The following is a 17,518-nucleotide window of genomic DNA, read 5'->3' on the forward strand; positions in this document are numbered from 1 at the left end:
GAACTTTCTAAGCATTAAAACAACGAAAATCTTTCCTAGAAATCGAATTCTAGTTCGAACTTTTATAAAACAAATACTTTACCGTGTAAAATTATCTTGCTAAATAAAATCATTCTAAATATAAAAGTAAAATTTACTAAAGTTAAAAAAATTTATTCTTAATAACAGTATAGTTAAAAAAAACGTAACATTTAATATATTTTTCAGTTTATAATCGAAGCGTCAAAAGAAAATCTCTGAGTAGTTACATATAGATGGGAGCACTAAAATAATATCAAATATTTTTTGCTGAGAATACGAAGTTTTAAAGATTTGATTATTCGATTATAAAATGCATCTGCTCTTAAAATGTAAAGCACGGCTTCATAATAGGTGTAATCTGTTTTATTAATTAGAAAATATGACTGTTTGCTTTTAAAAGCAGTTGGCTAATGAAATACGTTATGCTAGAACAAAAATTTACCTTCTTACACATAACAATATACAATACACATAAAGTAAACACGTACAATACACATAAAGTGAGCATTATAAAATATATATTAATTAATAATCAATTGTTCGAGAACTAGAAAATTATTTGAACCATTTCTTTATTGAATAAATACTTGTTATTATTTTCAATAATGATAATTTTTTTTTTTTTTTTTTTTTTTTTTTGCCTGGTACCTGATAAGAAATTATTAAAACATTTCCGCTGGACCGTAAATCTAACCATTTTGTTAAAATAAGTTAAGTACAGAAAACGTCTGAAGGAAACTAATTATAAATTAACAGTAATTACCTAAAATTTTGATTATTAAAATACAATCTTATGAAATCTACTGAATATACCAAAGAGCTAAAACCTGTTTAATTATTCTTAACACCGTGGAAGATTTTTATGCTTAGCCTACGATTAGACATTAGCATTAAATAAATTTTTTCTGTACTCGCTGTCCTGCCACGTTAATTCTACTGTGACAATAAAATAATTTATTTAAGTGGATAATTTAAACAGAGATACAGAAGATTTGGCTAGGCGACAGATGGCAGCACTACACCTTTTCCGTTGTTGCAACTTTCCAAAATTTTATTCTATTTATTATCGTTTATTATATATAAATTATATTCGATTTAATTAGAGTCGATTTACTGGGCGTTGTTCTAGGTTTTCAGATCAACACACTTTTCAATTAGATCATTTTCAACATCATAATCATAAATAACGAGGTGTAAGAATTATAAAATATCAAAAAATTTGAATACCAATGCTGCCGATTGGACGACTGGAAGTTAACCATCAATTGATTAATTTTTGCTTCCCATGACTTGATAGGTTGTGGCATTTCCATTCGGGGGGAAAAAATTGACTGATGGGTAAATAGTGATCACAATTTTCTCTCTTTTGTATTTAATCATCCTTACATTCTTTATTATTATTTTTAAATAGGTTAAAGAAATTTGGTAATAAAAACTCCGTTAATTTAGTATTTTCAATTCATAGCAGTTAAAATGAATCTTTATGGCGATGAAAAAACTATTTTTTTATTATTATACCTCTTAATCATCGTTAATGTACTAATAAAATATGTATTTTTAATTCTTTAGATAAAACACACAAATTATTTTAAAATATTTAGAAAACCTTAATTCAGAAAAATATAGAATTTAATTAAAAAAAATTTCTGTTATTTCTGTTATTTTAAATATCTGTATTTTAACAGAATGTTGAAAAAATTACGGATAAATGAAGATAATAAGAATTTTGGAGTGATAACAGCATTCCATTATTTGCATTCATTTTAAGAAATTATTTTATTTCTTTACTTGAAGTGAATGTGGATTAGTTAAATTGAATATATAAATATTGGGATTGCCGCAATGTGGGAAATAAGGTCCCAATAGTTTGTTCAAGAGAGAGGCCCATAGTTTTGACCCCTTAATATTAAATTCAATTTCTGCGTATTTCGTCATATCTCGAGAAATTTATTAGTGAATTGAAATTTTAATGCACATAATTGAAAAAAAATTGTTTCCCCAATGATAATTCCATGCAAAAAGTAATTTTTCGTAAATATTCATTATTTTTTATTGTTTTATTTAATAATGGTAGGAAAAAATTTAAGTGTAAGGTATACACTTCTTAAATCTTTTTAAAGATATTAATCTTGCACGGTAAATTACAAAAGATGAGCAAAATCGGTCAAATAGTTTCTGAAAATTTTGATTTTAAATAATAGTATTTTTAAAAACGAAATCTTAGGAAATAATCTAGCAATTTCAATTTTTTTTTGTATTTTTCCTTGTAAAATTGCATTTTTTTAAATGATTTGTAAATTGTTTTAATAAAAAATAAGCAAACAATACTGAAGAAGAGGCAGCAATCATTTTTTAAAATGTCCTGTTCAAACTTTCCGTCATAGTAATAAGAATATTTTTCGCTTTTGATTCAGTATTTTATTTATATTTCTTATTAATTATTTTTTCTTATTCAACATCTTAAAACTAGATCTTTTCGAAGAAAGTTGGAAAAAGAAAATAATTTCTACATTAAGTAATTTGTTATAATGGGAGCCATACAATTAAGAAAATAGGGAATTTTATGCAACAATTTTTTTTTATTATTATTATTTACACCTGGTTTATAATAATGGAAATTGCTTACACTTTAGAGTGTAACTTTGAAATTTGGAAAAAGTAAAGTATTAAAATATTATAAACATAAATAAAAAATTAAAACTTTAATTGAAACAATCACGTTTCCGTCATTTATTTGAATAATTAATGTCCATAATAATATTATTTTGTTCCTTATTTTCAGCAATAGATGGCACTGCCTAAAGCTCTAGGATGAAAGAATATTGAAACTAAAAAAACTTCTGTCTCATCAAATTTTAGTGGCACCATCTATTATTTATAAGTGAAACTTATTGATTCCTAAAATAGTTTTCTTCTTTTTTTTTTTTAAATTGAGTCATATAAAAATTTGCAAATTTTATAAACTTTTCTTTTCATAGAAGTTATACAGTTTAGGAAATAAAAACTGTTATGCTACAAAATTTCATTATTACTAATTACACAAGGTTTATTATAATAAAATTTATTTGTACTTTAAAAAACACAGTTGAAATGTAGAAAATTAAAATATTAATTATAAACTATGCATTAAAAGCCTTCGTTTTCTATTGGTTTTGCCAAATAAAGCATTTAAACACTAAATATCACCACTTTTGAAATTGTACAATAAGTCAAAGGATATGAATTTGAATATTATAAGATGAAAGGGAAAAACAAAATAGCATTTACTCTAATTAACTGAAAAAGGCACTTATAAAAAGAATATAGATCTGGCAATATGATTCAGAAGTTTTAGTTCTGAAAATTTGTTCTAATAGTGAAAAAAGAGTTTTTTCATACCGTTTCAGAGCGTTAAAAATAATCTTAAGGAACTTACACTCAATCATTTTATTGCAACAATGTAGGGAATGCTTAAACTAACAATAATAAAAATCCATGTTATTTTATCATCTGTTGTGTGATGAGTCAAAAAGAAAAGTTGAAATATTATGATACACTTTCAAAAATAATTGTCGAATTTTATGAATTGGGTTACAAATAATTATGAAATTTTCTATCGTTTACAAATATATTCAAATATAGTTTCTGTATCTTTGTTGAAATAAAAAAAAAATTTTTTTTTCCAAAAACGAAAACGCAACAGACAAACCATTAGGAGAAATGATGAAGAGGAATTTGCAACAAAAATGTCTGGAAATATTTTGTCCAATTATTGAGCTTAGCTGATTTTCCTTTTTTTTTTTCTTTCCCCAGCTCACATTTTTCATGTTTTTTTTTCATGAAAAATATAAAAAGAATTTCCGTATTTTTTCCGATTAAATTCTTCAACGCTACTCTAAATCATATATAAGTTACATAGGTACAATAAAATATAAGCTACCACTTATTACATATGATGAATAGAATCTGTAATTGTTGTGTCTTCCTTTCAAACAAATATTTTCATGAAAATTTTATCGGAACTAATGAAACAAATAAAAATACTTATTTGAACACTGTTATAAATCATGTTTAGTGATAAATAATTCCATGTAAAGGCAATTATTTATAACTTCCAAATATGTAACTTAATTGTAATTTCTTTATTTTTTTTTTAATTTTAAGGTATTTCTATTTTTATACTAATTCTATCTACGTATTTTAAGACAAAACCTAAATTTTCAAGGGAATCAACTGAATAATTTACAAAAATTAAAAATTTGAAAAAATGCGACTTATTTAACATAGTAACATACACAAACAGTGAAATAAATTTCAGGGAGTCTAAATTTTATACTCTCTCTTGCCTACTCAACTTCAAAACTACAATTAAAATAATTTCGCCTCTAATTAGTTTGCATATTTAAGACTGGGCCCACAAACAATTTAGATTAAATTTTTGAAAAGTAAGTATTGATGTAACATCACTTTTGATGTAATGTTTAATAAATATCAAACAGTTTATAAGCTCTTCGATTTTCTTTTATTTTCACATTTACAACAATATTTTGTATTAATTGATTTTACAACTACAACTGTTGTGTTCATGTTATTTTAAGTTATGCATTCTTTTTAACAAACATATTATATACTTACAGCTCCGATTGCAGCCAGCGAACAGACTTTTATCAGTCGAAATGCCACAACAATTCTTCTTCGTCTAAGTGCATGGAAAAGCGGAGGCTGCCCAATTTTATTTTTTGTTGTGCAGTACAAACAACAGAGACTGCTGGACTGGAATATACTCTCTTCTCGTATTGAACCTAGTGAAGAATATGCTAGAATCACGAATCTTACACCAAGTACCTGGTATAGCATCATGGTTACAGCACACAACAGTGTTGGTCCAACAGAAGTCGTTTATGAGACCTCAACGCTTACCTTAATGGGAGGTGAGATTTTATTGATATGTCAATTGCATTAATTGTAGGAGGAGGTACACAGTTGTCAATTTTAGTATTAGTACACATGTTTATGAGAAATGTTTTAATTCTCTTGTATAGTTGAAAAATTAGTATTAGAACTGTTATGTTCGGAAATATGTTATGAAATAATGTTTGAAAGACAAGCAGTTTTTACATTTGTTCCTCACGCATTGACACAATTTGCAACCGACAAATCATTTAATGTAGTAACTGCATGCGTAAATATATCTAAACATATCTTCTTTTTTTGACGCATGTTTTGAATGACACTTCAAACTCAATTTAGGTATTTGTTCAAACGTATTATAATTCAAGCGTATTTGTTTCGGTTTTCAACCGTTTTTAGAAGAGGAGAGAAACAAGTAGGTAGTTAGTAAGAAATGTTTGATTTTGTTAAGTATAAAGTTTGAGTTAAGTTAAAGTTTGACGATTAACTAGAAATTATACCTTGCAGCTGAAAAAATTTCAGAATACGAGCAAATGGATTGTCAAATTCGCTAAACATGGTTCTCTCGAGACTTAAAATAGTAACACTGTAATTGTAACACTTGAAAATAATCTCTGCTTGTCTCAAAAATATATATAATTAGTGCAACTATTTTGTTTTAATTGTATTGCTTATCTTCTATATGCCTAACTCGATCCATACCTATTGCATCATTTTTTATTATACATATCTATAGACATGTCACATTTTTTTCAATGAAAGTTCAGGAATGCAATTTTTGACTTTCGTATACCTCAAAGTAAAGATGTTCTTTAACTTATTACTTTTCTATTATTCTCTGATTCTAGCTACAATATTAGAGCTAAAATATTTTATCTTGATACTCTTATCCAATACTAAAGCCTGGCTGACGCATCTGTAAAGAATGGTCAATATATTTAATATAAGTTGCCAGTTGAATCGTTTTCTGTCTCAAGGCGATACTTAAGGCAATAATATCATTCCCATAGGTACGATTGAGCCTGAAATAGTCCGAGAAACCGGAGAAAAGGAACAGCTGAGAAAATACAAGAGTCTTTCCATTATTGTTCCTGTAAGCTGTGCCATTATTGTCCTTATTGCTGTCTCCCTTGCGGTGTTTTTTCTAGTCTGCAAAAAAAGGGGGACACGCTTAACCAACCATTATGAAGGTAAGAATTTGTACTGTATCTTAACTGCGGAATGGATCGAAAAATTTCTCCTAACATATCTTTAATTCGTAATGAGTTTTGCTAGAAATAACTACTGCACTTTTTCGAAAATAAAACAGCTTAAATATCTTGTAAAATTAACTGAAATACTAACTGTTTTGATACTGTAAAACAATATCACCGTTAAAATTCCACCAAAAAATAAATTTTTTTTATCTCAGCATTGGGGATGTCAACTGTTTAAGAATTAAAACAACTGTAAATTGAATTTTTTATTTCAATTCTTATGATATTTTTGTTTTGATATCTTACACTGCAAAGATAAAAAGGGTAACACGCTTAACTAACCATTATGAGGGTAAGAATTTGTATGGTATCATATTTTAAGTCTTAACTACGGAAAAGATTGAAACATTTTTCCAAACATATCATTTTTAATTAACAATGAGTCTCGTAGATATAATTGCTGCATTTTTTTTTTAGAAAATAAAACAGCTTAAGTTGCTGGTATAAAATGAACTGAAATTCAGTTCATTTTATACCAGCAACTTAAGCTGCTTTATGCTCTAATTCGCTTTCGATGCTATAATACAATATCATTCTTTAAATTCTTCCAAAAATGAGTTTTTTTTCATTGGAGATGCCAACATTTTTCTAGAATTGAAGCAAATGTTGCTTGCTCAATTCAATTCATAACAAATTTTCTGTGTTGATATCTCACACTGCAAAAGAGTAACACGCTTAACTAATTTTTATGAAGTTTAGAATCTGTATCAAATCATATATTAAGCCTTAACTGAGCCAAGTAAAAAGAATATTTTTTTATGAATGTATAATATTTAATTACCAATCAATATATTTATATCAAATACTACATTTAAAAAAACTAGAGAAATAGATTAGATTGCAAAGATTATGGAAATAAATTAAACTTACTGCGACAATAATGCAAAAATTTTATGCACAAACTTCTTAAATTTTCTGTCTCAGATCCGTTTTCTGAATAGAAGAAACAGAATGATCTACATTTTGTTCATTTGTACTTCTTATGATACTTTCGTTGTTGATGTTTCGTACTGTAATGTTAATTCTACCAATTTTCTAATTTTAGAATAATTAAGTGAATGATTGTTTTTTGAAGGAAATGATTGTTTCGAAAGAGAATGTTAAGATCAAAATAATTCTGTTTGGATCATTTTTGCTAGACGGTATTACACATGCCGGTTATTAAGAATATGAAAAAAAATGATTTTAGCCTGAGTAATGTAGGGATAAGATGCGGTTCTTGAGAGGGAACGATCTGATTTTTTAATCCTTTATTTATTTATTTAGTTTTTTAAGTAATAAGAGAGAGAGAGAGCTGATTAAATGTAAATTTTGAATTTCTTGTTTCTATGCAATGAAAAACGTGAAAAATATTTGCATAGAATGCTAGTCTTATTTTGACTTAATTAATCATAATTATACATTTATTCTAGCCGAACACATAATTATGGTTCGGTGCTTTCCCGAAAGAAAAATTATTTTCGCAAATAAGGAAAGTGTTTAAAGCTCGTTATTTCAGCATTCATAATATGCAAGCTACTTAATATTCTGTTCTAGTTCAGTGAGAAATTGGAGAATGTATACATAGCAATTCTAAGACTTACCTTAAAACAAAATTAAATTTATGTTTAAAGTAAAACATTCCATGTTTTCAAATTAAATTAAACGTATTTAAGTGCCAAAAGAAGAAAAAAAATTGCTTCATGATATATCATTTTTAAAAATTGATATTTCGCATATTGATTACGATAATAAGTTAAGAATTATTATAAGTTAAGAACATTTAATGTTAAGAATTTACATAATAGAACAAGCTTTCTTTGACAAGTAATTTAAATTCTGTTTCTTCTTATACATTTAAGTTACGTGCTTTATAATTTTTTTTGCGTATTATTTTAAGAATATCTAAAAATTTCTTTATTTTGACTTATCGAAAGGAAATTAAGCCAATACTGTTTATTTAATTATAAAATAAAGCATATTCAACGATGAATATAATTGAAAAATTTCCTTTTAAGTACTCAATAACGAACTAACACCATTTTAATAGTATAATCTCATAGGTCCTGTTCTTAAGATGTATTAATATTTCTACATTATATGATGGAAAAGGAAACTAATGGAAGCAAAGCAGTTAGTTGAATGTTACAACCTACCCACGTGTGGTTATAAGTTTGATATAGCTGAGGGGCAGTGTTATCCAGACAGAGCCATCTTTGGAAGAATGCATTGGCAAAGAAGTAATTTTCGATAAAAACGATGAATTTTAATTTGATGAGTAGAGTATAGCAAAAGATTGAAGTCTAATCTAGATCATCGATGATCAAAAGTATCACAGCCTCATCTCTTCACCCTACTGTTTCGAAAAAAAAATATAAATAAAATCGCCCAATCTTAAAATCTTGAAGGGTTTTTCAAACCTGGTTCATATTTTTCTTAATCTTTTTTGACAACCAGTATAAACCAGCCCTCTCAGAAATTTAAAATATTTTTGAGGTTTATTTGAGGTTGTTTTGATGCGTCAAGGTTAATTTGAGGTTTGTTAAAAGTTGATTTCAAAAACAACCTTAAGAGATCAACCTCTCAAGGAGTGAATAGTCAAGGTGTATGAAGTTGCTTCAGTTACATTTGAGGTTGTTTTCAGGTTGATGGAAATCTACTTTTGAGCATCCTAGTTTGTGGTGGTTGTTTATGAGGTGTACGGATTATTTTTTCTGCACTTCAAGAAAATGCGTATATTTGAGGCGTGGATAATTTCACCCGATCTAAACTAAAATTATTTCTGAGTAATATATGTGGTTGATTTTGGGAAATATAAATGATATTGAAATTTAGGTTTATTAAGAGGTTATTTTTGGTGAAAAACTTAACCTCATTTTATAAAGATTAATTTTTTACATCTGTCAACCTCAAGAACATCTTATTTTTTAGGAGAGATCTTTCACTCAGTAAGCGTTGGTCAAGTACTTACAATAGATATTATCTAAGTCAGAAGCTGAACTATCACTGAGTGGAATAAATCAATCAATTGTTGTCTGCAGTCTGCACCATTCCTATTGGACGATTCACATTCACACATCAATAGAAATGTATTCTTATTCGTTTCTATCAGCAATTCATCACTTTTTCTCATCATCCAATGGGATACAGCCAGCAACAGAAACATCTACAACATTAAGACTATCCTAGAAAAGCCAGTACAGATCGAGCGCTTCAGAGGCGGCAGATTCCAGATCCAATGCTTTAAATGTCAGAAATTTGGGCACACTCAAAGAAATTGTACTGCCACAGCTCCCGCCTGCATGAAATGCGCCAGAGAACATTACACGTACGAGTGTACAAAACCACCTACAGAACCTGCGACCTGCATCAATTGTAATGGTGAGCACCCAGCCTGTTTTACAGGCTGCGGTGCAAGACCCAGGAGGATCCCTAAAGTTGAAAGACAACCCAAGAATGTCACTAACTCCGCAACCAGATTCCTCAAAATTTTTCAAGAAATGAAAGAGCTACTCAAGGACGAAGAGCTAGTGAAGCTACTTAGATCTCTACTCCCTGAGACCAAGAACTAGAGCCCACAAGTCTACCACTCACATGACTTCCACAGCGCCAGGCTGTGGCGAACTTTTCATATATTTCACTTTGAAATTTATGCCTATGCAATTTAGGACTCTCAAATTTAGACGAATCAGTTAGCGGCGCTTCGCGCCGAATACTGAGATTTTCATCATTTCCAACGTTCCAACGTTCAGCAATTCATTCATGATTAATGGATTGGCATTGTTCAGATAAGCGAATTGTCGTCACCTTAGAAATCTTTATAGCATTTAGTAAATTTTAACAAAGTTGAGAAAAAAGTGAGAGGAAATTTATCATGGTTTATTTTTATCATTTAGAACATAAGCTAAATAATAAAGTAAATGTTATTAAATCAATGTAAGCCACCTTAACTTTAATCTTACTCATGGAATTTCTTTTCCAGTTAAGGTAAAAGATTATTGTTGTGTGGAGCCCATTAAATATGATTCTTGAGAATACCTTTTGAAATCGTGACAGTGTAACAAATTTTCCTGCTGTTATTGTATATGTCCCAGCATACAAGACAGGAATTCGCCATTAACCGAGGAACCGGGATTGTTGGTTACCATTGGAACGAATTCTTTTCCTGCTGTCACACATTTTTCTCTTGCTTGTCCCGCTTTTTATATATAGCGGACTTTTACTATTTTACAAACTCTGGAATTTTTTTTTTTTAAATCTTAGCTCTCTGTTTACTATGAATCATTAAATCAATGGAATGAAACTCATAATGAAATAAAGTACGAATACCTGCTGGTTACGAATGAAAAAAAAAACATTAATTAATTAATGGATTTAAAATAAATTAATTTGAGACGAACTAAGCATGCTTTCTTACATGAAATAAATATTTTTGCTCTTTTTAATCACTTGAATAAATTCTGTATGTTCTATTCTTTAATTAACCTATGACAGAAGTGAAATTTCATTTGGATATATCATTTATAACTAACTCCATTTGTTGTAACCACATCCAAGTTACAACTATACGCACTTCCTCTTAAACTTTTTCTTACTCATACCAGATTTTTATTAGTAATTTGAAATTAAATCTAATCGAAAATAAATCTTTAATTTTTGTCAGCGATGAAAAAAAATGTTATTCGTTGGGGGTCACTCTTAGAATGCTAAACAAGATTTGTGTAAATTCGATAAAAGTTACAATAAAATCCTTTACAGTTGAGTACTCTACTCTTTCAAAAATGTTATTTGAAATTTTCAGAAATTTAAATTTGAAAATATAGATTACGATTTAAGAAAGAAGAGTACTTTATTTAAAGTTGACTAAGCGTACTAATTGTTCTTCATTTTAGCAATCAGTATAAAAAGTATCAAAATAATTTTCTTTTACAGAAGCGTTTATCCATACTTAGGATTTTATAAAAAAAACTGATATAATTTAAAATGCATATTTTTTTTGAATTAAAATGTTTAAATAATTTTGGTTAAAATATTACTATAAGGAAAAAAAACTATCTATTTTAGGAACAAACTAAAGGAAATAGTTCGCTAATATACAACGCAGGTTTAAAGTAAACGTAATTTAACGCTGATTGCTTTTAATTTCAATGGAAACTAACTGTTCGCGCAGCTTTAAGAAAGAGGTTGATTGGAAAGTAGATTTGAAAATTTAAATAAGGCATATAATGCATAAGGTTCAATTAAAGTTTCGAATAATAAAGCAGGTTTCATCCCTTTTAAGAACTAAATTAAAATGGTGTACACTTTTACACCAGCAATTCAGATTAGGATTAGTCAGATTAAACAGAGTTATTTTTTTCTAACGTTATAAAATTTTTAGAGTGGCAAGTTCAAATTAAACAAATTCATTATTTTAATTAGTTTCTGCTGAATTGCCATAGAAAAAAGGTTTTTTAAGAAATTAAATGTATTACAAAAAAAATGTTGAATTGCTAAGTAGAAATTATATTTTATACAATTTAACCCTTATTTAACTACTGAAATTTAATCCTCTCAAATATTTTGTATCCAACCCTATTTGAAATTGTAATTCCAAGTAAAAAAAATTGATGAATTCTTAAAAATGATAAATCGTATAAAAAATAAATTCATATTAAAAAAAAACACACAATATTTAATTTGAACCTTCACCAATTAAAAAGAAAAAATAGCAAAGTATTCATGAATATCAAACAATAATATCATTGAAATATCATAAATATTTTTCACTTTTTTTAAAATTTTTTAGTATATTTTCCAATAAATTCTCAAAATTTCAAAATGAAGTCATACGCGGAGAAAAAAATTCTACTAAAAGTACAGTACTTTATGATAGTGAAATTTCTGGTAAATTAAAAATCATAATTCGGTTATTAAAAACCAAAACATACGGTGTTTAAACCATTCTTTTGGTAATTTTCAAATGTCCCTTTTCTTCATTTTTCATCCTATTTCAAATATGCATTTCGAACTAAATATTTATGAAAAAAAATATGAAATGTCATTAATTATATTTTACTATGAAGAACAATGGGTTCAAATTCATACAAATATTTGATCTTGCCTAATTTCCTTGTAGGGACTTTGAACCGGAAATTAGTTTTACTCAAAAAGTTAATATATATATTTTTTAACATGACGCGTATAGTAAATTTTTTCACGAAATGTACAGGTTCAAAAACGTTATATATTACAGGGGATTTCGTAAATATTATAAAAGACTTCTAGGGGAGTTGGGACACGTCATCAGGATTAAAATTGTTTGGAACCCATGCTTGGAAATGTCTAGGGGCGAATAGGACAGCCCAGGAAAAGGCTAGGGACGCTTCCTTATTCCCCTTCATTAGAGGCGCTGTGACCTGTTCAGAAGCAACACGAAACTACTGTTCATAATACGGAATAGTGAAGTATAATGACATATTTGCTTGGGTTTGCTTGGGTTCGTGCAATTCGTGCTTGGGTTCTAATGCAATTTTAATCGAGATGATGTGCGTTAACTCTGCTATGCGAACCCTTCTTATATATAATGTTGTTGTAGTTCATTTACGTCGCACTAGAGCTGCACAATGGGCTATTGGCGACGGTCTGGGAAACATCCCTGAGGATGATCCGAAGACATGCCATCACAATTTTGGTTCTCTGCAGAGGGGATGGCACCTCCGCTTCGGTAGCCCAACGACCTGGACGCGAAGTCGTATAATGTTTTTAAATTTGTGCATTTCAACACAAAATTGACAAAAAATATGTCATTTAAAAATTGTAACTTAAAGAGAGAAACCGAATGCGAATTTGAAATCAGCAATGCGAATGTATATAAGTCATATGTAACAGAAATTGTTAAAAAGTCAACTGTTAAAAAGTCATATGTAACAGAAATTTTTCCCCCCCCCAATATTACTCAAAATGTAAGAAAATTAATATTCGAAGCAAAATTTTCTTAGAATTAAATTAGCATTAATAAAAGAAACAGCCAGTTGAAATTTTTTAAGCCCAAAAAGAATCGCTGATTTCTCAATAAATAACGTTAGGTACAAAGCGATGAACAGAAAATTACGTTAAAGGAACCGTTTTCCGATACTTCGAAAGCCTTATCAAAATGACGGACCAATATCAAAGCTGTGATAATGTTCGGAGCCGAAATAAAAACACAATTTCATTTTTTTTTAATGAAGCAAATCCCGACTATATCTATCTGCTCATCTCCTGCAGATTTAAGAAGCAATACTTTTTGTATTTCACTTTTTATCATAGATTGAAAATCTTTCCGACCGAGCACAAGTTTTATCTCCTGCACAAATCAAATCTTTTCCAATTTCTCGCACCACTACAGCCGTTAGAGGAAGGAAAAGATTTCTTGAGAAATGGAGAAACACGCATTTTGAAGATGATAATTATATTTATAGTTTCAGGAAAGAAAGATATTTTCGTTTTTCGCTTCAAAAATAAATTAGCTTCCCATCAGAGCATGTGTGAGGTTTAAAACCATTATTCAATTCAACACTTTTATCCTACTTCTTTTACTGGGAAGAAATTGAAAGGATGAAAGAAGAAGAAGAGGATAAAATATAATGTAAAAAATCTCTTCTTTGTTATCGATCCAAATGAGTTTTTATAAGGATGATAGCTTTGAGGGCCATCGATCCAGCCAAACTTGGCGAGATCTGAAATGTTTATTGACTTAGCCGTTTATTTGATTTGAGTGAGAGATGGCAGAGAAAATGGTAGGAAAAAGAAATAGATAATATAGATCATTTTCTTTACTCAGCCTGACTAAGTATATATACTCCAATCCATACTCGTAAAGATATCGAAATCCGGGGCTCAGATTTCGAAAGCTTTAGCCTGGACATGCTATAAGAAGAGAAAATAGCCTCTAGGACTTAAAGAGAAAAAGAAGTGCAGTTCAAATTGAGCCTTATCACATCGTAGGAAGTGTGGGAATAAATATTAGGGATTGTGAAAGTTTCATTTGTTGTAATGTAATTTTCTTTTATAATAGTTGGATACGTTATTAGGAGAATAATTGTAGATAAGAAAAGAAGTTCACTTGTTAAGAACATAGAATGTAGGTTTGTTGGAAATGGTTGGGAGATTTTTCATTCAGAAATTTGAGCGTCAGAATAATAAGTAAAGAAAATGTATTCTTAAGAATCAAAAGATAGATGCATTTTCAGAACTTTCAAAGTTAAAAATGAATTTTTTTAAATGGAAATGATAAGAACTATTTCAAAAAGGAATGTTGAATATGTAATTAGCATTAGTATTTTTATCTAAAGTTTAGAAGATGAATTTTTAACAATTATTCACTTTGTTAAATTAATATTATAAATTCTGAGATCACACACAGATTAAAGAAAAGTTAAAAATACTGTGAAGAGTTAAGACATTTGTGGCAGACAAAAGCATACTTCTGAGTAATAAAATCATAATATACGATATTCAAACCATTCATTTGGTAATTTTTCCGTTGATATGGTAACGGTTTACCGGAAATTATGATCCTCAAAATTATTTCTCTTATTACCACGCATTTAGTAAAAAATCCAAAACTGAAAAGTAAACTTAACCGAATGAATTTTTTTTGTGACAAGCTTCAAAGTATCATCATAAAATTACCAAATTTTACTGAATTTGAGAAATTTTATCACATATAATATAAAACCATATTTTATTCTTAATTTTGCAAAAATCAATTCCAAAGCACTTCGGTAAAAAAGTACCCACTTTTTGTTGTTCTAATGGACAAAAATACGGAAAATTTCATCTGGTAGTTTTAAACATATTTTTTTCTTAGTGAACATTGATTTACTTGAAATAAAATTAATTCAATACTTCATGTTGTAGATGATCAAGATTTGCCGAAATACATTAAAAATGTGACAGGAAAATAAAGACTTCTGTTCACAAATCATAAAGTATTATGTTTATTTTTTTTTTTTTAAAAAATAATGCTTAAAATTACCACATAGACTTGCATACAACGTTATAGCATAGATAATTTGAGATTTCATCAAATTTAGTATTATATACGTGAGCGAAATTTGTTTTGCTATGGTAAATGGCTACCTAAGCAAGTCTAAACAGCAGCTTTATTTAAAATTGCTTCTGATTGATGGCTTCTGAAATTGATTTTCTTACAGTTGTATGTATCAATAAAATATATGTTTTTTTACTATTAAGAAATTGTGATTACACAATTTCTTAATAAAGTTTTTGCACATTCGTTTAAGCATGTACAAAGCTTTTTGGAGTTAACTTTTTAGAGATATTTTAATTCTTAAAGGGACCTCTTTCTTGACCACTTTGAAAGACATGGGCGTGTATATTAATTCTCGCTTTCCTAGACAGAAATCAAGGCTAGTAGAAAAAATGCTACGTGACTTCAGAAAAAAAAATTCACATTATAAAGAATTACGGTATAAAGTACAGGGACTTGGGGAGCATCATCCGTAAAATCAATCTTATCGTAACATCCATTGTTAACGTAAAATATTATACTGTGATTTTTACAATATTATTAATTTTATTAGAGTAATTCAGTGATTTCACGGTAATTATTGCTGCAAAAATTATGGTGTATCAGATTTTTTGTACCGTAACCTGTTCCTGTAAAAATGGATTTACGGTAATAAATTGCTGTCAATTTTTGCCGTAATTTAGTCCAGAATTTTTCCGTAGTTAAGTTTTTGAATTATGTACAAATAATATCTTTCTGTTCAAATTAAATAAAAAATACGTTAAAAGAACTTTTAGAATAACACTTTGACTTCCATCCTCGATTGAAGAAATTATTTTGTTAAATTATTACGTTAAATTATTTTGAATGGTACGACGCATTATTTTTTTCATTTATTATCATTTTTTTAAATTTTTATTTAGCAATAATATATTGCACCAGTTTAAAAACAAAACGCAGACCTACACAAATACTATTGAAGAAAAGTTAAAAATTCAATGTTCATTTTGCGTAAATTAAGGTTATAACGAAGTCGGTTTTGCCTATTTTACTTTTATAAAATTGTGTTTGAAACTAGTATTTTTAAAACAATTTAATGTGATAAAATGATAAAAGTGAAATGCTAGAATGAAAAAAAAAAACTATTTTTAGTTATAAATATTTGAAACCATGACATCACATTCAATCAATTTAATGGTATATACATTTAATAACAACACGATACTTCTTATCTATAACCTCAGGAGTCAGAGGAAACGAAGATGGTAAAAGCGACGCATTAGCAATGGCTGATTTAGAGAAAACATACGAACAAAATAGAGAATCTGTTTACTTTCCTGCACCGTATGCTACAAGTCGAGTACCAGGTTTACACAGAGATGATGTCGGCATGGAAAGAGATGGATGTAGAAGCTTACATCACCATAGCAACAGACAGAATGATCACATGTATGACATTCCTCAGCAAATGAGAGACGATATGGTAAGTATTATTATGCTGTCTCAATTTATCATTTAGATTGAGTGTTTACATTGTACTTTCCTGGAATTCATATAATAACTTTTCGTAATGTAATAATTTGTTTCAAATAAGGTTCATATTAAGTTATACAATATTTACTGTTGTAATAATTAATAATATTGTTATATATTAACAGCGCAGACATAGTTATCATATGCCTGCAGTACAAGATGGAACGATAGAAATAAGAGATTATGGTGAGTAGTATTTGATCTAATTAACTATAATTAGCTCAGTACATTCGCCTTTTCAGAAAAGTACTGTTAATACCATAAAATTAAACAAATAAGTTATGCTAGATATTTAGATGAAAATACGTATTAATTTAGAATATTAAATATAATTAAATTATAAGTTCCTGAGAGACTTAGCTAAGGCTAAGTTATTTAAATTAAATTTGAAACAGAAGAATAGCTTTGATTATTAGAAATAAGTTTAAAATTATTATTAAACAAGTTATTAAACAAGTCAGAGTAGATTTTATTACCAACATAGTTTTCGCTTATTACAGTAAAAAAAAGAAACATTTTGTTTGATTGAATTTTCTATTTGAACTGTTATCTGCTACGATTAAAAAAAAACTTTAAAAACTCTAGCACCAGACTGATATTTGGAATTAATTTTAAATTAATGTAAAATAAAAAAATAATATTAGGTGAAAGAAAACTGAATTTAATCTGGCCAATATTGGATACAAAATAGCCGAGATTTATTTTCAGACTTTCCAATTACAGTTTTTAGAAATTATAAAAGCTCAAATATAAATTAACAATCATATACTTTAAAAACTTAAGTAATCAAACATCAAAAAAGAATATCATTGATCATTCTAACGAAATGTTTTGCTGTATTAGT

The 17,518-nt window shown here is 28.2% G+C and overlaps 1 protein-coding gene across 1 annotated transcript in view; it reads left to right on the forward strand.

Moving 5' to 3' along the window:
• LOC107452989 (cell adhesion molecule Dscam1) overlaps positions 1-17,518 on the forward strand; it is a 270,828-nt gene that overhangs the window by 236,457 nt on the left and 16,853 nt on the right. The window contains exons 22-25 of the mRNA XM_016069635.4: positions 4,638-4,931; positions 5,922-6,101; positions 16,386-16,624; positions 16,800-16,860. Of these exons, the coding sequence (XP_015925121.2) occupies positions 4,638-4,931; positions 5,922-6,101; positions 16,386-16,624; positions 16,800-16,860 (774 nt within the window). The remainder of the gene's footprint in view (positions 1-4,637; positions 4,932-5,921; positions 6,102-16,385; positions 16,625-16,799; positions 16,861-17,518) is intronic.

Source organism: Parasteatoda tepidariorum, chromosome 10 (genome assembly GCF_982258835.1).
Source record: "Parasteatoda tepidariorum strain Cologne lab strain chromosome 10, Ptep-v5.0, whole genome shotgun sequence".
Lineage (NCBI taxonomy): Eukaryota > Metazoa > Arthropoda > Arachnida > Araneae > Theridiidae > Parasteatoda > Parasteatoda tepidariorum.